Genomic DNA, 21,710 nt, shown 5'->3' on the forward strand with positions numbered 1-21,710 from the left:
GTTTAGCGAAATTGGAACATACAAATCACCGCCATAAACACTACAAAAAAAAATAGCAAAATCAAGATTTCTGGATTTCTTCGGATTGATTTTGTATGCCAATACTTTGAAAAATGATAACACCAACAATATTCAATAGTGATGTGCGGGGGATGGTTGATGATGAAGATGATTGTCAAATGGTGATTTCACCAATGGAAAGATATTCGGATCATTCATTAGTCAATTTACCTTCCGAGATTATTCATTTAATTTGTCAATATTTGCAATCACATGATTTGTTTTATTCATTGTTTGCTTTGAGTAGACATTGGTATGAATCATTGGCAATGTATCCAACAATATTTCTGAGAAGATGTAAAAATGCAGAAGGTGCCATACAAGTATTGAGAAATAGATTTAAAGACTTGAGATTTCTTAATTTGAGTGGTTTGCAATTGTATGACGAAAATGGTTGCAAAACTGATTCATCGAATACTATTCTTAAGGTTTTGAGAGATTCAATGAGAGAGGGATGTACTAAATTGAACTATTTCAGAATGGCTAATTGCTTAACTAGTCCAAAACAGGTCAAAGTCGATGAACCACAAAAAACTGAGGAGTTAACGCTCGATGAATATGACATGGTTGGTGATGGTAATAATTGGATTGCAGAGCCAGCTGGCAATGGCTATGGTGAAGAAGTTATCATTGAAGTTTCTCCGAAATTTATAGAAACAGTTGTGTTTGAAATGATGGGACAAATTAAGAAAATTCAAGTAGAAGATATTATTGACCCATACGATGCTAATTGTAATGCCCAACCAAAGGAAGTATCGTTCTACATTTCCAGATGTAAAAATATTAGCACTGAGGCATTTGAATCGTTGGGTCGTAACCCAAGATTTTGTTCTTCAGTTACCAAAATGATGCTTGAATGGGATGTTGGAGTCAATAGCCAATCTATTTGCGTAATGTCTCAATATTTTACAAATATTACAAGTTTGAGTATCGCCAATTGTGTTAATATCGATTCTGCTGGTTTTGAGGCAATAAGCAAAATGACTGGAATACATACTCTAACCCTAGTTGGTACTACAATTAGGGACGCTGATTTATTAACAATCTCTAAACTTCCAAACCTTAAAAGTATCGACTTGACAGGATGTAAGAATACTGTCCAATCTGAGGAAACCATTGTGCAATTCTTGACAAACTGTCCTCAAATGGAAGAGCTATTCCTTGTTGATTGCAACTTGACTGATTGGACCTTGCATATTATTAAGGAAAAGCTCAAGAATTTGAAATTCTTGGACATTTCTTGGAATGTAGATTTCACAGATGAAGGAATGTTTAATATTCTTGGAGAATTACCAAACCTCGAAAGCTTTAACATTACCACTGGTGCAAAAATTGAATTAGCCATTCTACTAAAGGATGATAACTCGTTATTGGCCTCGAGTGAGGATGTTGGAAAGGACCTCTATACCCCTCTCTTACCAAAGCTCACCAAATTGAACTTGAGCATGAGAAACTATCAGTGTAATGAAAGTATACAAGCTGTTTTAAGAAATACTCCTAATTTAGTATCCCTCCAACTATCTGGTTGTTCTCGCCTTACAGACGATTCCTTCTCTAACATTAATCCAAAAATTTATCCTCTTCGTAAATTGAAAGAAGTTCACTTGATGCGTTGCTCTTGGTTGACTGACGAAAGTCTCAACAAGCTCATGCCACTTTGCATTTCAAGCCTAGAAAATCTATTCCTCCAAAGATCCAAATTCTCTAAACAAAAAATCGATGAATGGAAATATAAACTCGAGAATATCAAGAAAATTGGTTATCCAAAAAGGTAAATAAAATATTAATAAAAATTTAAAATTAGAAAAAAATGTCTAAACATTCTAGAGGAGGAATCCTTGATGGTCTTACTGATGAAGGATTCGTTGGAGAACAAGTTGAACATGTAGAGAAGAGGAGTGATGATCGGAGATCTTCATCTATGGTCAACTCGGAAGCAGAACCATCATCATCAAACAATACAGAAAATACAAATCAGGAGGATGATGATTCCGGAAGAAAACAAATAGAGTGGATGTACAATAAAGATTATGATAAAGTGAATGAGGAAAGTTTGGAAGAATATTTAGTAGGAAAAAAGAGCATTGAAAAGTTGGTTCAGGGAGGAGATTTAGTGGATAATGATTATAAAATCATGCTGGAACAAAAGAAGGCTGGTGCATTGTTTTTACATAGCCACGAAAATAGACATCACTCTGGAGAAGCAATAATTGATGATCCGATGATTAAAATCAAACATGAATCACTTATGAGAATGAAAATGTATTTACAAAATCCAGAATTATTACAAAAAGAACTTGAAAAGAGAAAGAAGGAAAAGAAGGAAAAGAAAAAGAAGGAAAAAAAGGAAAAAAAGGAAAAGAAGAAGGAAAAGAAAGATAAGAAAGAGAAGAAGGAAAAAAAAGAAAAGAAAAAGGATAAAAAGAGAAAAGATTATTCAAGTGATAGTAGCTATACAAGTTATTCCAGCGATGAACCAAAGGAAAAGAAGAAAAAGATAGAACCAAAAACTAAAGCTAGCTCTGAACCAAAAGAAACCCCTAAAACAAATCTATCAAATTCTGAAAAGGAACCATCTAGCTCAACACACAAAGATGATAAATATAATAGAAACGATGATAAATATTATAGAGAAAGAGCGTATGACAGAAGAGATGATAGAAGAGACGACAGAAGGTTCAATGACGATTATTATAGAGATGATAGAAATTATGATAGAGATTACAATAGAAGGGATTCATATCGTAACGAAAGATCTCGAGACAGATATTATGATGACAGGAGGGATAGAAGTTATAATGAAAGAAAGTACAACGATAGAGATTATGAAAAAAGTAGAAAGAATGAAAATGTTTATGCCAAGGATGACTCACAAAAGCAACTAGATCAAATGCTCAAAAATGGACAGCAAAGAGAACAGCAAAAACAAGAAAGCAAACTCAAATCACTTCAAGAAAAGGAAGAAATTCTCAATACTGCACCACAAGCCATCCACAATGAAAAGGCAACCTTTTTACAACAAACCAGAAAAGACACATACATGAATAAATCGTTCAACAAGCGGTAATTATTCCTGTAAAATCAAATCTGATGCAATTTCTGCAATCATTACAATTGGAGCTTGAGTATTTCCTCTGACAATAGATGGAAATACTGAACCATCTACAACTCTCAAATTTTCCACACCAAACACTCTCAACTTTTCATCGACTACTCCTAGTTCAGAATTTTCACTCATTCTACAAGTTCCAACAGGGTGATAAATCATATCTACATGTTTCACTACGTATTCAATAATGTGAGCCCTTTGTTCAGTTTCTGTTGGCGAGCTCTTGATAGTATCCATCAAGGCTTGCACTCTTGGATGAGGTTTGATAAATATATTTTGCTTCATGAGATGGTCGCCAACTTGAAGCAACACTCTAATAGCCTCAGCCATTGTTTCCTTATCGTGTTTGTGTCCTACAAAGTTACTGTCAATTATAGGAGCCACAAATGGATTATTTGATTTGAGCTTTAAACCACCTCTAGATTTTGGTTGGAGAAGCAGTGGAATAAATGTAAAACCATGTTGGTGTAAGTGTAATGTTTCACTGTTTTCCATGACTGTTGGCGTATTGTGAACTTGAATATCGTGGGAGTCACAGTGATGCTTGTTGTAACATTGTTGATTTTTAACATCCCATAGTGAAGGAGGATACGAGTTCACTAACTCGTTTTTACAAACCTTTGTTTTGAGTAGACCATTCAAACCAATTCCATTAGTTCCTAAAACTCCAGATCCTTCAAATAATACTTTGTAAATTTCATTGGGCTTGAATAACACACTCAAAACACTATCATAATCCCAACTGATATAATAAGGAACATGAATAGCAAGATGATCGTGTAAATGTTTTCCAACATTCTTATTATCAACTATTGTTGTAATATTGTGCTTGGATAATTCTTTTGAATCTCCAATACCAGAAAGCATCAATAATTGAGGTGAGTTAATAGCACCACCTGAAAGAATAACTTCTTTTCTCACTCTTTTTTCAACGTAGGCCTTTTTTCTCCTATCAAAGTATCTGACACCAACAGCCTTATTTCCTTCGAATAAAATATTGGTGGCCAAGGCTTCAGTTCTTACAAATAGATTTGGTCTTTTGAGAACTGTATCATTCAGGAAGGCATCAGCAGTACTGAAACGTCTACCATGCAAACTGTGAATCTGTGTAGTTCCTACAGCACCATATTCTACAAAATCTGATTGACTGTTATCTTTTGAATGAGTAATTTTTGGATTATTGAGATCTCTCACGATTGGAATTGAAAGCACTTGACTCATGGCCTTAACTACTGGCTCAATAATTGAGAAAGTTTCTCCTTGTTCCTTCACAATCCATTCTCCATTTCTTCCATGATACTCATCTGAGAATATTTCTGCTGGACCTTGTTGTGCTTCTGATTTCTTAAAGTACTTGAGAACATGTTCAAAATTCCAAATCTTACTCTTTCCTCCAAATTCACATTCATTCCATGTATCATAATCCTGTGGACTTCCTCTCATATAAATCATTGCATTCATTGATGAACTACCTCCCAATATCTTTCCTCTTGGCCAAAACATCTTTTTCAATAAATGTTTAGGATTAATCTCTGATTCCTCTCCAATAGTATAATATTGCCAATCATGAACACTCTTCAACATGAACAAGTATAATGGAGTAAACTTTGCTAGGGGTGTATTATCAGACTTTCCAGCCTCCAACAATAATACTGAATGATTAACATTTTGACTCAGCCTTTTTTCAAAGAGTTTCAAAAGTTATCATTGATCATCATCAACATATTCATTAATATATTAATATGTATTAATTGATAATAATTAAAAAGAAACTATGCAAATAAAAACAAACCTATTGGCCAAGACCGATCCTGCACTTCCACTTCCCACAATTATAAAATCAAACTCTTTGGGATCTTGATGATTTTGAAATCTTTCATGTTGTTCCGAGAGACGATCAGGAAACCAAACGTGCGAATAGAGAAAAGTAAAGATTAGAAATAGAGAGAAAAGAAGGAAGAGTGTTGTCCTGAATAGTGTACCAAGTATGGACATTTTTTTTATTAAATATTTGAAATATTATTTAATATTATTATTATATTTATTAAAACTATTGTAACCACTATCAAAGTGTTAATCAATAGGTTGTGGAAATGAATAATTGATTGTGATTTGCCAATTTAGTCCTGTATGGTTAGTGGTAGTTTGAGAGTTTTGATTATTACAAAAAACATTTAAATTATTTAAATTGCTTAATTATTTATTGTTAACTTGATGTTTACGACTCATGGATTGATCTTCAAAAAAATTATGCTTGTATTCGAGTAATTGCAAATTTGGAAAGTTTTGACTTTTTTGAATTATTTCAAAATCAAAAACATTGTCATTACCAGAAATATCCAATTCTGTAATTCTTGTGAAATTGGTAGAATTAGCCAAAGTAGAGCAATTATCCTCTTCTAATTGAGTATTACATAAATTTAAGTATGTCAATCTTGTAATAAATTTACTAGTTGCCAAATAAGTACAACCTTCAGATCCAATGGGATTTGATTTTAATTGTAATTCTTGTAATTTTGAAAGTGTTGGTGAATTAGTTAAATATTTCAAACATTCTGCTGTCAATTCACAATAACTCAAAGATAAATCAGTTAAATTTCCAAATACCTTTTCGTTTTCACTTAAAACTTTACAAGATTCTTCATTTAATTTAATATTATCTAATATTAATCTACATAATTTCAATGAACTTTTAGCTAGAAAATTAATTGAATTAAAGGAGCAAAAAGTTCTTCCTAAATTCAAACTTTGTAAATTTTTAAAAAGTTCATTATTTTCAGAAATGAATTGACAAACCATGTCAGAACTAGGTGTTCCAAATAAAACTAATTTCTTCAATTTTGGTAAATTCTCTAAAATTTTAATGAATATAGAATCATTACATTTGCTACAGCCAATATCTAATTCTGTTAATTGATCTAATTTGGCATTTTGTAAAGATAGATCATTAAAAAGAACATATTCACCAGCTCTATGAAGATTCAATACCTTTAAATTACTTAATTTATCACCGATATTAATATAGTTCAATCTAATATTATTATTTAAATGTAATTCTGTTAAATTTGGTAATGGATTTTCTAGATCTAAAGAAACAATTCCACAATCATTAATTTTTAAAACTTTTAAATTCTTTACAATATTAGAAGTAAAAATAGTATCCAATCCATAATTATTCGACAAATCAAGACTAGTTAATTGATTGTTTAAATTTGGTAACAAAACTTGTTGAATACATTCACTAAACTCATATCTACAACCAACACGTAGAGATTCTAAATTTTCCAATAATTCATCATCAATTCTTTCATTTTTAAATGGAATTCCTTCACCTAAACATAAACTTTTTAACTTTCCTGTTTTGAAATAGTGAATTTTACGTAATTCAGAAATTATCATTTCTCCACCTTTGAATCCACTCAAATTCAATCCAGTTAAATTAAAATTAATACCCATAGTACTGATTGTTTTAACATTCTTCTTTACATTACTAAATTGTGAATTACTTTTAAATTCAATAGACACTGGAATGGGAAGAGAAAATTCCCTCCACAATTTACAAACTTTTAAACAGTTCAAAATAGATTGGCCATCACAATAGTATAAAATATATTTCAACTCATCGTGTGCAAGATCATCAATTGCAACGATTCCGACTTTATCATGAGCTGCTTGAGTTGCCATTTTTTTTGATTACAGAAAAAGTTATAATAACTCATTCAACTGGTAGGTACCAATTAGAAGGTTACACTACAATCTAATCGCTTTGACACATATATGGAACAAACCGTAGTGTGAGCTCAAAATCGAGGTGTATGTTTGGGTGGCAAACGAACTAACTCCAGTTTAATGGCTAGGAAAAATTCTGTCCATTATTGAACATCCATACTCATTGTATTGTTCTTTGTGAACTCTATATGGCCTCATATGTCCCATTGAACTAACAATGGAAGCTCCAATCCAAGATGAATAATTTCTTTCTGGAGGTGAAATTATTCGAAACGAATGTCTTTGGTTGAGTTGGTCAAGTTCTTGTTTCAATTTGACATTGAAATCCTGTATTAAACTTGTTCCTCCACTTAGAATAATATTAGAGTATAAATCTAATTTTGTATCAATTGGGCATTTACAAATTGAATTGTAAATTAATTCAGCAATTCCAAAATCTGAACTAATTCCCACTAAATTGGGATTAAATAAACATTCCACACATTCATATCTTTCCCTACTTGTTTCAATTAATGTACCATCTGGTAATTCATATTGTTGAACTAGATATTCCTCCCCTTTTGAACATGTCACAATTGACTCTTTCATTTCTCTCAAAATTTCCATTTCTGATGAAGATGTAAAATTAATTCCTTTGTATTCCAATAATTTGCCAAGATATTTATCAATTGATTTTCCACCAACATTTAATTTTCCACTCGCATGTGAAATAACGTAACCTTCATGAATGGGCAAAACTCTACAAGACGAATCTCCACAATCAGCAATCAATCCACTCGTTCGACCAGCACTATACATGGCCATCACTTGTGCATTTCCAAATCCCAAGCTTGCACTATTGAATGATTCGAAACAGAGTTGTGTTAATGAATTTCTATTCGATTTTAAATTACTGGAAGGTTCCACTAACATGATATTAGAATCTTGAAGTGGAATATTTAAATTATGAAATGTATATTCGAAAAATAATGCCAAAACATCCCAATTAATTATTTTACCATTATCGATTGGATGAAAGAGTGAAAGAATTCCTCGGAGTTTGTTTGCTTCCTCTCCAATATAGGATAGTTTCGAATAGGATGAAAGATAATTTAATGCAGTTGTTTGATACTTTGGAAAACCAATCATTGAATAAAAGTTTAGAACAGGAGCATCCGATCCACTAAAACCAGCTCTAATACAATGGGAACCTAAATCTATAGTAAGAGTTTCGTCTTGCATTTTTTTCTAATATTTTTAAAATGGTATAACCCAAGCTGCAAAGAAATGTATCTCAATAACTGTATTGACCTACGCCTATCTTTTCAATAAAACAATAGATAAATACTTTAAAACAAGGAATCTTGCCATCTGGCTTGATTCAACATTGGGGTTGTGTCCTATCGTTTTATGTCATAATTATAATTTGGGCATAACTATTAATATGTCATTATGTTTTGGCAGAAACCCACTTTCGAGATTATAATATGCCATGATATGTTTACCTTTTTGTTGGAGCTGTATTATTGAACTTTGCTCTTTGCAGATCATGAGGGTTATTGGTGCGATCATAAAAATCGTATGTAGGTGTGCCAGACAGTCCCTGGTTCTCTTAAAGAGGGGATTGCTGTGGGTTAATAAAATTGTTTCTGTGGTCACAATAACATTTAATTATTATTTGGATGTAGACTGGAATCCAAAAACATACAAGCTACTTCAAATTTAACATCAGTGTATGCACTTGTTTGTTCGCTTTGAACTGTACAATGCAACGTTGCCATGCCAGAAAGGTTGTTAAAGAAATCCTCAGCGCCTATCTCAAATTGTCTTGTACTACTCCTGTACACCCTATCTGTCACCATGTTATCTCTATGTATTAAGAGCTTAATAGGAACATTCTCATGAGTGTCATGGTCCTCAGCAGCTACTTCCAAAGTAAAGGAGCCACCAGTCTGTGGATATATCACTAACGGTTCTGTTGCCCAATTATTGTAATTGTGAGTCACATCCATTGTTCCTGTTGCCACAATGACAAATCTATTCTGGTAGCTCTCATACTGACATAGTTTTTGTATCGGGAATAATGCATCACCATCTTGTAGATGGAGGTTGCTGGTATTGCAAGAGACCCTTTCATGTATAGCAACATCACCCAGTGAAGTAGTGTTAGCAACTAATGTATTGCTACTTTTTTGCAGAATGTACACCTTAGCACCAGGTAAACAATTTGTTACCAGTACTTCATTAGCCCCTGGTCTAACATATTTTTGCACCTCCGGTAACACACTTATGAATAGGCCATCGTGAGGTAGGTCTAGTATTGTTGCTTCTGTTTCACGATCGGCATTACAACCTGTCTGTTTTACCTTCACTTTTCTCTCGATACCTCTCTGTTTCATGAGTACATGAGAAAGGTGTAGTGTTACATTATCACTATCTACCAATACAGGTAAATCACAAAGCCCTACAGTATCGTCATCTGAATAGTAAGCTTGCAGAGAGCTAGAGGGATATGCTCCTCTAACGGAAACAAGTTGAGAGCATTCATATAATGGCTCATAGATTACTAGGGGGCCGACAACACCAGAATTATTGAGATCATGAATTTCGACAGGATCAGCGTATTCACTTTCCTCACCACAAGCTATCTGCTTGGCAGTCAATCTATCACCTGGTTCGAAAGTTATTCCTTGGAATTCAGGAAGAATTAAAACATCATCACCAGTTTTGCTTGCTATTATCGGAAGACCAATTTGTACGTATGGATCTCCTCCATTTGGGTTTTTCTTCCACTGTGCAAACTGTACAAAGGCATCTTGTTCAAGATTTCTCAAGAACACCTTACCAATGTCCAAACACACGCCTGATGGTGCATTAATAATTGGTTTGAGAGGTTTCTCTTGTGGAAGTACCTCTAACTCGAGGGGATCAGAAATCTGCTCACACTCCTCACGAAACTGCTGCCAAATCTTCAACATAGTTCCCTTCTTCGAATGTGGAATACCACTTGCATGGAATTTTGGACCTGAAGTAATTAAAATTGTATACCACCAGTTCTTGTTCGTACCACTATAGTTTTCTATACACAATTGTGCTGTAACCCTTGCATTGTTGACATCTAAAGAATCTGTGCATGCATGGACGTCTCCTCCTATCTCTAATTTTGGTAACCGACCTCCCCCTGGAATCTTTTCTATCTCAATAGGTGAACTAAACACGCTGGGACTCGTTAATACCCCATTAACAGTCGTGACTTGCTGGTAAGCTTCTATTGAGAATGCTGCACTGGGATGATTGGAAACTTCTACATAATCCAATGACCTAACAGCAGGGTTACGTCTGCCAATTTCAGACAAGTTTTGACGGATTATTACCTGCGCCCCAGGCTCCATATTATTCAGAATCAACCACTGCATGCAAGTGCTTAGAGGAGAATTAAAGCAAAGAGGTTGAAGTGTTGTCACTGAACGAACAGTTGCTTCTGCCTCTGGGCTTAAATTTCCATTAACCATTTGAAGCACAATGATAGTTTCTCCAGGAATAAGCACCGTGCCTTGAGTAAAGGGTACCCATACTATACCATGATTGTCAATGTTATCAACACTACCTATTATAGTTCCATTTCTCATAATGATAACTGAGGCATTTGGTGAGAGACTTGTAACACAAACATTTGGTGAAATCTCAGTGATTTGGCCGTTAATTAGTGGTGCCTGTGGTTTAACTCCCATTATATCTTTTCTACAATTGAAACTTCAGTTTTTTTGGTGGATTGGTGGATTGTTTTAGAGATATTTATGTTGACGTTATTTTGCAAAATGTACATTTACTAAACTCAAAACAAATCTAAACCAGGCAAAACGACATGTATGAAATATGTAAGATGAGTAAATTCCATTTCCAAAGAAAAAATCCATAACTAAAATAGAGCCTGTGATAATAAACTTACTCTTTTTTGGATTGGTATTTTTCTCTCAAAAAGTTACATGTTCAACTTGGTTCTTGGTTATTACAGCAAATTATTCAGGGGCATTTTCAGCGGTCATACCACCAGAGCAATTTACTTTTAATTGAGGGATTTATTGAACGAGGAGATGGGAGGATGCTAAATTATTAAAGATGTATTCCATTGACTTGGATATTGCACAAAGTCAAGGTATTACAGAAGCACAATGGTTACAAACTGCTTTTCAGTTTTAATGTTTAAGTAATTATTCCATAAAGAAAATGAATCCAAATCATTGCCTTACAAAGGAGCAAGTGGATTATTTATTATCAATGAGTTTTAGGGATTCTCTAAAAAATGAAAAGGCAAAGGAAACCAAACAAAGAAACGGTCACAAAGAACAAACACCAAAGAAAGATTGAATTGGAAAACAATTGATTCTAGTTCTCAATTTCTAAACTCCGATTATGAATCACACAATTTATGTGAGGGAAAATATCTTCTCCGATTCCCAAATATTTCCTGTGATGATTTTCAGAATATTTGCTCCACCATTTATCAAGAGAATGGAGGTGGATTGAATAGGAGGAAATATAAGGTGATGGCTTATCCGGATCGGATGCATTCACTTCCGAGTGGTTGGTATAGACATTTGTGTAGGAAATGTATTGTTTTGACGAATGAGAGTCATTATGATGATGAAGAGTATTGTGCTGGAAATGATTTTTCCAATGGATATTAAATTTATGATTTATATTTAAATAAATTATAATATATTTATTTTGTAATAGTTTTAAATAGGTTTAATATTGCTTTTCGGAAATTTGGAAATATTTAAAAAAAAATGGAGCAACTTAAACAAACTCTCACAAAGATTTGGCAAGAGCCTATTCTTGTTGGTCATCAATATTTACCACCCAAAATTTATGATCTCCTATGGAATATTACAGAGGGAATATTAACTGCGCTATTATATCCGATTTGCATCGTAGTGGGAGTTGTCAGCTTTTTATATTATAATTTGATAAAGAAGGGAGGAAAGGATTTATTCAAATCATCAGAGGAATATAATTATGAAAAGATTTTAATTGTTGGAAGTAGTAGTGGAATTGGTAGAAGTTTGGCTCTTGAAATTTCAAGCAAATTCGCCACTAGAAAGAATCAAAAGAGTTTGACCTTGACATTGGTTGGAAGAAATTTGGCTGCTAATGAAAAGTTAAAAGAAGAATGTAGTGCTATTATTAAAGAAAGTCATCCTGTTGAAGATTTTGAAATTAATGTTAGACAAGCTGATGTGACAAACGCTGAGAGAATGAAGGAAATTGTTAATGAAATGGATTATGATTGTATCATTGCTAATGCTGGTGTTACAATCTTTGTCATGATGGGAGATAAGAAACCATCTGAGTTCACAACATTGGAAAAGATTCAAATGGAATTCAAATGTTGGGAAACTAATCTTACTGGTTGCACTAATACTGCCTTCCCAGCCATTGAAAGATTGATTCAAGATGCTGACAATGGAAACAAGAAGAGAAGACATGTTATTTTAACATCTTCTGGAACAGCATACTTCCCAGAAATGGGTCTCTATCCAACAGCTAAATCTGCTCTTATTGGAATTGCTAGAAATCTCAGAGCCAAGTTGGAATCCTCTCCTAAATATTCAAATCTTAGAGTTTCAGTTCTAGTGCCAGGATGGGTCCATTCAAGTATGTCAAAGGCTTTCCCAGCTAAGGAAATGCAACTTGGAATGATTTCTTCAGAGTTGGCTGCCAAGTTGACTTGGAGTGGAATTGAACGTGATTTTGAAATTATTGATATTAGTGGAGTTTGGGGATTGATCATGCGTGTTTTCCTCAAATTCCCATTCAATCTTAGTTCATCACTTGTGGCTTTACTCGATAGATAAACATCGTATTAAAGTAGCTTTTGTAAGTTTTCTTGATTCATGTTCAACAAATAATTTAACCATTCAACAATACAATTCCTCTTAACATCTCACGTTTCAGATCTTTAAATAGATATTTGAAACTGCTCACGAACTTTAACAAAAAAAAATATTTAACTTGATAACTTGATCAGAGAATGGTTAAGACTTCAATTGGAAGAGAAAAACAAAAGGCATCCATTGTTAATATTGCCACAAGAAGATTACTCAAGGATTTGAAGGAAATTAATGAAAATCCACTGCCTGATATTGTGGCAGCTCCCGTAGATGCAGAGAAAAATCTATTTGAATGGAGAGCCAATTTAAAGGGATTTGGGTCTTATGAAGGAGGAATATTTCACATTAGGCTAACCTTTCCAACTGACTACCCAATCAAACCACCAACTGTTGAATTGTGTACACCAATTGATCATCCAAATATCATTGGCAAATCAATATGTTTAGACATGTTGGGAGATGCATGGTCAACAGCTTACTCTGTGCAATCAATTTTACTCCAATTACAATCCATATTATTGGATGACGAGAGAGTGGATGAGATGGCAACTATTAACCCAAAGCAATACAAGCAAAAAAAGAAGGAAATAGTTGACGCTTGTAAGTGGGCAGTTGAGCAATCTTTGAGATTTTCAGACCCTTCTGTTGGCCATTTTCCTCCTGCAAAGCCGTTCCCAAAGTTTCAAACAGCACAGGCAAAAGTTATTGATTTGAATGAGTTTACCAAATCTGAGCTTGTTTGCTATTTCTCCAGAAGTTCCTATGAGGAAGATGTGCTTGGTTATGGTATCACCTTTACAAAGAATATTAGAACTGGAAGAATTAATTTGATCCAATCAACTCTTGAGTTGTTATCTTTGAGATCATTTATGAATTATTCCATTAGAAAAACATCGAATGGTGATGAATTTACTCATTGGATGCCTATTTTCGTTGAGCCAAACCATGGTAAAAAGGCAATGCACTTGGCTAAACGTTCAATTTCAATGATTTGCACAGGTAATGCAAAGAATTTCAAACCTGAACAAGTTATGGAAGTATTTCCAAAGATTCTGACAACTATTTCTGTTGACATTATGACTACACAGAAGAAGCATGGTTCTATCAGAGCATTGAAGATCTATTGTCATTACTATAGAACATTTTTGGAGTTTGTGAAGGAATATCCAGAATTATTGGTAACAATTAATAATAATGTTAAGAGATTTATTGATTCTGAGGATAACAGACACAAAGACGTGACTCCAAATTTAGGAGAACTATTGGCAATCCTTCCATTGAGTGATTACTCTTGGAAGGACATTTCAAGTGCATACATTGAGGAGTCGTTTACTAGAAATGTATTTTGGCTTCTTAATAGATATAAAGAATTAGAAATGGAAAATTGCAAAGAATTCGATGACATGGATCGTCTCAAATATTCATTTGAAACAAGTAAGGCCAGTCAGAAATTGTTAATGTTGAACATATTCATTTTAGAAAACATTGCAAGACCTGAAAGAACTGAAATTGAAGAAATCAGAAATGAGTTTGATAATAGACTTGGTAGATTGAATCCAACAGATGAAGATTCCTGTTTAGAAACATTGAAAAAAATTAACTGTGTCAAAAACTACTTGGAATTCTTTGAGTTTGTTGGAATGAGTCAGGTCAAGGAAGATCAAATTGTTGAACTATTGAAGCAATCTATCAAGAAGAGTAAGACTAAGGGATACCATGGATCTACTATCTATGTTATGAGTCCTGAAGAGTTCCAAAGACACACTAAGAAATTGGACGAATATCTAATTAATGATGGACAAGGAAATTACATACTCGAAACCAATGAAGAGAAGTGGAAAACAGGCTGTATACAAAGATGGGGTACGGTTAAATATCCTGACTATTTGGAAAACCTCTCAAATCCTTGGCGAAAACTCTACTTGCAGTACAATTTACAAGACTTGATTTCTTCATTGAATGAATCTTGTGATTTCAAGTATCTCCATCATGTTTTGGAACTTTGTGTTGAGATTCCAAGATTGGAAATTGTCATGTTTAATCCAGAAAAGTTGAAGAGCAAATACTACTTCCTCACGCTTGTATTGACTAAACTTGTGAATTTGGACACCTTAACAATTTCAAGAGGTGAAACTGGTTTGGGAACATCAGGTTTCCGTGCTCTTATTAAAGGGCTTTCTAATAATCAAGCCAAATTAGAGAATTTGATTTTAGACAGTTGTGATATTACAGCTAGTTGTGTTGAGAATTAACAAAAGGATCTCTGAGCTCTTGTAACTTGAAACGTATTGCTCTATGTGGAAATCCACTGGGAGATCAAGGAGCCAATTACCTGTCCAAATTCCTAATGAGACATGAAAATGTTCCCCATCTACGTGAGTTGGATCTTTCTCGCTGTGGAATTAGACAAAATGGAGCTGAATGTATTGCTGAAGCTTTGCTAGTAAAGAGGGAAATTACATCCTTCAAATTTATTGGAAATCCATCAGAGCAAGGACTGTATACCATATTGAAACACTTGGGATACTCCTCATGTATTGCGGAGATTGATTTCAGTATGACTAGTTCTATTGTAGCCAATGGTAATTCTGAAAGTATGGTCAAACTGTTGGATCTTTCCACAACTCTCAAGAAGATTAACTTGTGGAAAGCTAATGGATTCCACATTCTCACCCAAGAAGTATTCAACAGAATTGGTAAATCAAAGAGTTTGAAAGATATTGATATGGCCGAAACAAAATTCAAAGATATTTCACTATTTGCTTTCGCTTTGAAAGATAACTACGTATTGGAAACTTTGAATCTATCAAATAATGATATCAAACTCTCTGAGGTGTATCAATTATATTGTAGATTACTTTTGTTACACTTTGAGAATGCTAACAAAACGAGAGAATTCTTGGATGGACCTAATGCTGCTGTCCCACCAAAGCTTGTCCATTTACAAAAGCTAACTCTATCTAAGAATAATTTAACTAATCTATTACAGTCAAATATCAAAGAGGCAATTAGTATTGGTCAAATAATGAAAATGTGTACAAATTTGAATTATTTGGATTTATCGGGATGTAAAATTGACAAAACTCATATGGAAGGAATTGCAGCAGCTTTGGATCCTAAATTCAACCTTCCTCTCAAAACTCTCAAATTGAATAATAATGAGATTGGCAAAACAGGTTTGAGACCACTTGCCTCTATAATGAAACTCAATACTACCATTGAAGATTTGGACCTCTCTGGTAATGATTTGGGAGTTACAGGAAGTGTTTCATTAGCTGAAATCATTACAAATAACTCTTCCATCAAGAAATTGAACATATTCTCATGTTTTGTTCAAATTGAAGGAATTGACATTATTTCCAAAGCATTACAACAAAACACATCAATCACAGATTTGGATATTGGTTTGAATTCAGCCAAAGAAAGAGGAGCTCTTTCAATTATTGAAATGCTCAAACAAAATACCACTCTTAAGAGGCTTGGACTCAAATTGAATCATTTAAGTGACAAGACATGTACACAAATTGCCAATATCATTGCTATTGAAAATCCTAAATCCGCAATTCAATATTTAGCTCTTTCTGGTAATTCTCTTTCAATTTCAACAAGTTCCAATATTTCCATAGTTCTAAACTCTGTAAAGGATAGAGTAATTGAGTTTGATCTTACCAAATTGGTTGAAGTGAAAGATACAGAAAAACAAAATAGAACTATTTATCTTTCACCACTTCCAAACTCAATTACAATTCAAGATATCAAGAAATTCTTCTATCAACACAAATGTGGAGCTATATTGAATGTCTACATTCACAAACATAAGACTCCCAATAAGAAGACCAGACTCAACAAGTATGCCTTTGTAGAGTTTGCTCATCCAGACTCACTTCAATTGGCCATACGTTTGAGATATTCTAATAGACCAGAAAAGAAATCTCCAAATGTTGTAAAGCTTTTGAAGAGAATTCGTGGAAATGATGGTAAGAAAACTAAAGCAAAATGGTATGAATCCAAGCTCATCATCACCAAATCAGGCAATCAACTTCACAATGAAAGAGCCAAAAAGAAAATCAAACATTAATCTGTTTTAATCACCAAATTCCCAAATTTCACTAGTAGAATTCTTGACATTGAATCATTTTTTGAATGTATTTTTACTAAGGTTTTGTGAAATTTATTTTCAATACTTCAGAAAAGGTCGAAATGATAAGGTAAAGATAGTCCTCTAACTAGCTTACTTTAAAATTAGTAAAACTCCTACACCCGTCAAAAGTCCTACCCGCTGCATTTAAGGATCCAACAAGTGCGGGCTATTTTAATCATCATTGATGCAACTTGATGTAATATGAGTGGCATCAAGTATTTTCAAACAAAACACAACAAAACACATAAAAAATGGCAGGAGGAGGTTCAACCTACAAATCGACAGAACCAATCGGAACTGGTAGAATATTCTTTTATTGCATTGTTTGGCTGATATTGGTGATTGGTCTATCGTTTATGAATAAAGCAGTATTTAAATGGACAGAATTCAAGTATCCAGTGCTGCTGTCGACTGTACATATGATTATAAATTGGTTGATGGGAAGTTTTGTGTGGGGAAGGATGAATGGAAAGATAAAGGAGGAAGAGGAAAAGAAGGGTCATGATTTGAGACATTTAATAATGTACTTCTCATTGTTATTTGTATTGAATATTGCTTTCGGAAATATGAGTGTCAAGGCAGTGAATTTATTGTTGAGTCAAGTTTTCAGATCTTCAATGCCAATATTTATAATGATTTGTTCGGTTGTGTTGGGTGTTGGAAGTAGACCTAGTACACGCGTTATTCTCACTGTTTTACCAATTATTATTGGAGTTTATTTGACTTGTAAGAAAGATGACAGTAAGGTTAGCTCAAATACTGAAGAAGATTTATTGAATATCAAATCATTGGCTATTTTATTAATTGGAAACATTATGTGTGCTCTCAAAACTACTCTTACCAATAAGTATCTCAATCAGTACAAGTTCCATCCAATTTATTTATTGAGTAAGCTTTCAATGTGGAGCTCTTTTGGAATGTTTGCTTTTGCTGCAGTGACTGGAGAAGTTTCAGACCTTTTCAACAATAATTTACATGTTTTATATAATGTCAAGACAGTTGGATTTGTCATTTCTACAGGATTTGTTGCATTCCTATTGAACTATTTCAATTTCCTTGCCAATTCCTCTACAAGTCCACTCACAATGGGAATTTGTGGATTGTTACATCAAGTGCTGACAGTCTACCTTTCTACCATTGTTTTTGATACATCTTTGAATCAAACTAATGTGATTGGTATTTGTCTTGCAATGATTGGCAGTGCTCTCTATACTTTTGTAAAGTATTTAGAAGCTCAAAAAGTAAAATCAAACTAATTTCTAACAACAACTTTCGTATTGAACTTTCCAATAAATTATATTAAAAAATGGCAGAACAAGTTAGGGTTGAGTTATTCGATTTTTCAACAACACCATCACAGCAAGGCTGGGAATTAAATAAATTTCTGCAAGAAAGGTTTCGTAAGAAGAAACCGACCGGAGCTTCATTTGCATATTCCACCTTTCGTAAAATTAATACTATTAGCACAAGAAGGTGGAAACGACGATTCATTGCCAACTCGTTTGCAATTTGCAAATCTTTAAATTGTATTCTCATGCTCTCATCAAACAACACGGTCTATGTTTATTCTCTCAAATCTAAAAGGTATCTGAATCGGTTTCCACTCTTTCCCTTTGGATATAATTTGGGAGGACCTCCACTACATTTTAAAGTGGTAGAACGAGAGCAAGATCCAAATAATCAGGCTCACATTATTGTACTACTTTCGGATAGTTTTAATGGTAAATTGGAAATACATAAAATTAATTTGGACACATTGATGAAAGAACGAAGTCGTATGAAGAATAGAAATACCAGGATTTTAGATAGCTATGCTTCTAATTTGGTGTGGAAAATTGAGAAGAATATACCCAAGACAAATGGAACTGCCACAATGCTATTTGTTCCAAATAGAGAGTTTGAGAATGTTGAAAAGGGTGACGCTGCTATATTGATCTATTTCACTAATCAAAAGAATATCCTAGATTGTTTTAGTTACAAGTATGGAAAACAACTGAGTTCTATAACTGTCCCTGATACTATAAGTAGCTCAAGTACTGTATTACATTTAGCTGTCAGTGGATCTAATTTAATATTTTACAGGTATAACTCTGCTGATTTTGTGGATCAAAGAATGAATGTAATACAGAGTTTGAAAACAAACATTATTTGCATTGGAAGCGCTGTCATCTATGAGCCAAATTCAAATGTGTTTATAACCCAGCAATCATCTAAAATTATGGCATTTCAATATCGCGATGATAATCTCAGTGTTGTTGGATCACGCAAGTTGAGAGTAAAAGGTAAAACAATCGATTGGTCAATGATGCATTTCAATGATTCCAATGGAGAGCTATTGGTTCTGCATCGTAATGAGAAATTATTAACATTCAAGTAAAATATTTCAAGGTGTCATTTCTTTAAATTGATTGAGTTAATAGATTAGGATTTCATTAATGTATCAAGGTATGGCACGGTGTTGAAAAACTTTGGTATATTGTTAAACAATGGCAATATTAAGCAGTGTTTGACGAGTTATTAATTTTGTGATCAGAAATACAAAGGTATCCAACAGTAGTTTGCATTAAATTAGTAAATTTATTAAATTTATGACACAAAAAGTGGAAAAACAGGAATCATTTTCCCACATTCCATTCTCCTCATTGGTAGCATAGGTAATGCTTGCTAAAGAGCCACCATCTACACCCTTGGTAGATATTGTAATTCGGAATACATCCATATATAAACCTCCACTCAATTTAAAAACAACTGTTTGCGTCTTTGAGTGGCTTGAAAAATTATATAGATTTCGTTTGAGCAACCTATCACCGAATAACCCTCAATAGCATCCATTTTTTAACAATCAATGAAGAGTTCTTGAATAATTTTTTTTCACACAATCAAATAATGTAATTGAGGTATTATAAGGTTAAAAAATATTTAGTTGTCGTCTACTGTACTCTCCTTTAACACAGCATCTTCAAAATTTTGGATTTGATGATCAATAAAGTGTTGAAAACGAGAACAGTCACTAACTTTCCATTCAATTTCATTCCATTTCGAAAGTAATTTAAACATCATGCTGGAGAAAGAGGATAGATCTTTAAGAATTTGAACTTTTTTCAATTTTGGTGGTTTAAACTGTTGCAATAACTCAATATCTTTGTACGATGAAAATGTACATTCCAATGCAATTAAATTCTCATAGTTTTTACCCAATTCTTCAAAAAATTCTTTTGGAAATTCTCCAATTGTACAAATAATACTTAAATATTCCAAATTTCTCAGTACATCCAATTTAATAAAATCCATCAATTGCTCCTTTCCACTGATTACCACTGATAATCTCCTTAAATGTTTTAAATGTTCAATCTTTTCCAAATTTTGAGAGATATCTGAATTTGTAAACAGCGATTCCAAATTATTCAAACATTCATTAGAAAACATATTAAAATCTATATCTCCTAGGACTTTGATACGTAAATGCTTCAAATTTTTAACTAAGCTCAAATTACTCAAACTAAATGCCAAATCTTTGGTCGCATATAAATTAAATACTAATATTTCTAAATTTCTCAATGTATTATTACTGAAAAATTTTTCAGTGTCCTTAAATACTCTCGAAACTATTTTCAATATTTTCAGATTTGAAAAGTTATATTTCCATACATGATTAAGACAATAACTGGCTTGATCAGTGTCTTGTGAATAATCAATCCTTAAGTATTTTAAATTTAGAATCATATCAGTGTCAACAACCTCATCATCTTGCTCACTTGCATCTATCATGTATGCTTTTAAAATTTCTAATGTTTTAATATTATTTAGAAGCATTATTAGTTGCTTTTCACCATCGAGCTGTATATCCAAAACTGAGAGGAGTTTCAAATTTAAAATCCGAGAAATATTACTAAATAGATCATCAATTCTCAATATTCTAAGACAGTCAGTATAATTATTGATAATTGGTGATAGTTTTTTCATAATATCATACTCCTCCATTGAAATATCTAAAAGTTTCAAATTATATAAATTTCTGTCTTTTAATTCTATTTTGTTATAACTAGTTTTAATTTTTATAAATTGTATGGTAGGTTTCTTGAAATGGAATGTGAAAGTTTTATCATTTTCCTCAAATAACCTCTTAATGACAAGGTGTTTGATGTTTACACATTTGAGAATTAATTTTAATAGAGAATCGGGTTCATACTGAGAAAGTATTTCCAAATTTTCTATTTGAATTAAATCACAGTTAGGTATTAGAGTAGATTTCCTTATCAATAAATTTTTAATAGTATTAATAACATTCCTAAATTGTTTTGAAACTGTCAAGTATTTAAAAATCTCAAAATCATAATTTAAATATGCAAATATGTTACATAATACATCATCACAAAATAATTCCGAACAGGTTTTGATTTGTTTGGTTTTCAACAGTTTATCGTGATCCATATCTTGATCACTAATTTCCTCAAATTTGCGTTTGTTCTTATTTTCATCAGTGCTACTTCCATTTGATTTTAATTTACATAATTCAATTTCCAATTTTAATTCTTCCTGTCTTGCTTTTGCTTTGGCTTCTTCTTGAGTGAATTGTAATTTCAACTTCCACAATTCAAATATTTGCTCCGAAGAGAGTCCAAGCCTTTGACATTGTTCAATGAAACCATCAGAGTCCCCACCATCCTTTAACACAGCATTTTGTTGCGGCATTTTTTGGTATCTTTACGATACTAAAAATTTTCAAGCTTACAGTTTTGCTTGTGGTAAAACATGTTTTACCTGATGAATGTAGTCTCCAATTTTGAAGGATGATAGA

At 33.1% G+C, this 21,710-nt stretch overlaps 11 protein-coding genes across 11 annotated transcripts; 6 read left to right on the plus strand and 5 right to left on the minus strand.

Moving 5' to 3' along the window:
* Positions 1-55: 55 nt before the first annotated feature.
* Positions 56-1,864, plus strand: NAEGRDRAFT_81861 (F-box-containing LRR repeat protein). Its single transcript, XM_002670401.1, has one exon. The coding sequence runs from the start codon at positions 114-116 to the stop codon at positions 1,833-1,835; it is 1,722 nt and encodes a 573-aa protein (XP_002670447.1). The 5' UTR covers positions 56-113; the 3' UTR covers positions 1,836-1,864.
* A 117-nt stretch (positions 1,865-1,981) lies between these two features.
* On the plus strand, positions 1,982-3,127 carry NAEGRDRAFT_74588 (uncharacterized protein; the record flags this gene model as incomplete). Its single annotated transcript, XM_002670402.1, has 1 exon — positions 1,982-3,127. The coding sequence occupies one exon, from the start codon at positions 1,982-1,984 to the stop codon at positions 3,125-3,127; it is 1,146 nt and encodes a 381-aa protein (XP_002670448.1).
* Positions 3,128-3,371: 244 nt separating this feature from the next.
* Positions 3,372-5,164, minus strand: NAEGRDRAFT_74589 (uncharacterized protein; the record flags this gene model as incomplete). The annotated part of the gene is made up of 3 exons (XM_002670443.1): positions 3,372-3,419; positions 3,482-4,847; positions 4,962-5,164. 3 exons carry the CDS (start codon positions 5,162-5,164, stop codon positions 3,372-3,374), a joined length of 1,617 nt encoding a protein of 538 aa, XP_002670489.1.
* A 201-nt stretch (positions 5,165-5,365) lies between these two features.
* Positions 5,366-6,625, minus strand: NAEGRDRAFT_74590 (uncharacterized protein; the record flags this gene model as incomplete). Its single annotated transcript, XM_002670444.1, has 1 exon — positions 5,366-6,625. One exon carries the CDS (start codon positions 6,623-6,625, stop codon positions 5,366-5,368), a length of 1,260 nt encoding a protein of 419 aa, XP_002670490.1.
* Positions 6,626-7,015: 390 nt separating this feature from the next.
* NAEGRDRAFT_53573 (uncharacterized protein) lies at positions 7,016-8,119 on the minus strand (the record flags this gene model as incomplete). The annotated part of the gene is made up of 1 exon (XM_002670445.1): positions 7,016-8,119. One exon carries the CDS (start codon positions 8,117-8,119, stop codon positions 7,016-7,018), a length of 1,104 nt encoding a protein of 367 aa, XP_002670491.1.
* A 425-nt stretch (positions 8,120-8,544) lies between these two features.
* NAEGRDRAFT_53574 (uncharacterized protein) lies at positions 8,545-10,608 on the minus strand (the record flags this gene model as incomplete). The annotated part of the gene is made up of 1 exon (XM_002670446.1): positions 8,545-10,608. One exon carries the CDS (start codon positions 10,606-10,608, stop codon positions 8,545-8,547), a length of 2,064 nt encoding a protein of 687 aa, XP_002670492.1.
* Positions 10,609-11,667: 1,059 nt separating this feature from the next.
* On the plus strand, positions 11,668-12,735 carry NAEGRDRAFT_74593 (uncharacterized protein; the record flags this gene model as incomplete). Its single annotated transcript, XM_002670403.1, has 1 exon — positions 11,668-12,735. One exon carries the CDS (start codon positions 11,668-11,670, stop codon positions 12,733-12,735), a length of 1,068 nt encoding a protein of 355 aa, XP_002670449.1.
* A 2,051-nt stretch (positions 12,736-14,786) lies between these two features.
* Positions 14,787-16,874, plus strand: NAEGRDRAFT_81863 (uncharacterized protein). The gene has a single exon (XM_002670404.1). The coding sequence runs from the start codon at positions 15,119-15,121 to the stop codon at positions 16,847-16,849; it is 1,731 nt and encodes a 576-aa protein (XP_002670450.1). The 5' UTR covers positions 14,787-15,118; the 3' UTR covers positions 16,850-16,874.
* A 289-nt stretch (positions 16,875-17,163) lies between these two features.
* Positions 17,164-18,168, plus strand: NAEGRDRAFT_74596 (uncharacterized protein; the record flags this gene model as incomplete). Its single annotated transcript, XM_002670405.1, has 1 exon — positions 17,164-18,168. One exon carries the CDS (start codon positions 17,164-17,166, stop codon positions 18,166-18,168), a length of 1,005 nt encoding a protein of 334 aa, XP_002670451.1.
* A 50-nt stretch (positions 18,169-18,218) lies between these two features.
* NAEGRDRAFT_53577 (uncharacterized protein) lies at positions 18,219-19,289 on the plus strand (the record flags this gene model as incomplete). Its single annotated transcript, XM_002670406.1, has 1 exon — positions 18,219-19,289. The coding sequence occupies one exon, from the start codon at positions 18,219-18,221 to the stop codon at positions 19,287-19,289; it is 1,071 nt and encodes a 356-aa protein (XP_002670452.1).
* A 542-nt stretch (positions 19,290-19,831) lies between these two features.
* On the minus strand, positions 19,832-21,604 carry NAEGRDRAFT_53578 (uncharacterized protein; the record flags this gene model as incomplete). Its single annotated transcript, XM_002670447.1, has 1 exon — positions 19,832-21,604. One exon carries the CDS (start codon positions 21,602-21,604, stop codon positions 19,832-19,834), a length of 1,773 nt encoding a protein of 590 aa, XP_002670493.1.
* Between the last annotated feature and the right edge of the window lie 106 nt (positions 21,605-21,710).

This window comes from Naegleria gruberi (assembly GCF_000004985.1).
Source record: "Naegleria gruberi genomic scaffold NAEGRscaffold_71, whole genome shotgun sequence".
NCBI lineage: Eukaryota > Heterolobosea > Eutetramitea > Acrasida > Naegleriidae > Naegleria > Naegleria gruberi.

Excerpts from the sequence above, each read along its gene's own strand:
- NAEGRDRAFT_81861 (XM_002670401.1), top strand. The coding sequence starts at position 114 with ATGATAACACCAACAATATTCAATAGTGATGTGCGGGGGATGGTTGAT.
- NAEGRDRAFT_81863 (XM_002670404.1), top strand. The coding sequence starts at position 15,119 with ATGAGACATGAAAATGTTCCCCATCTACGTGAGTTGGATCTTTCTCGC.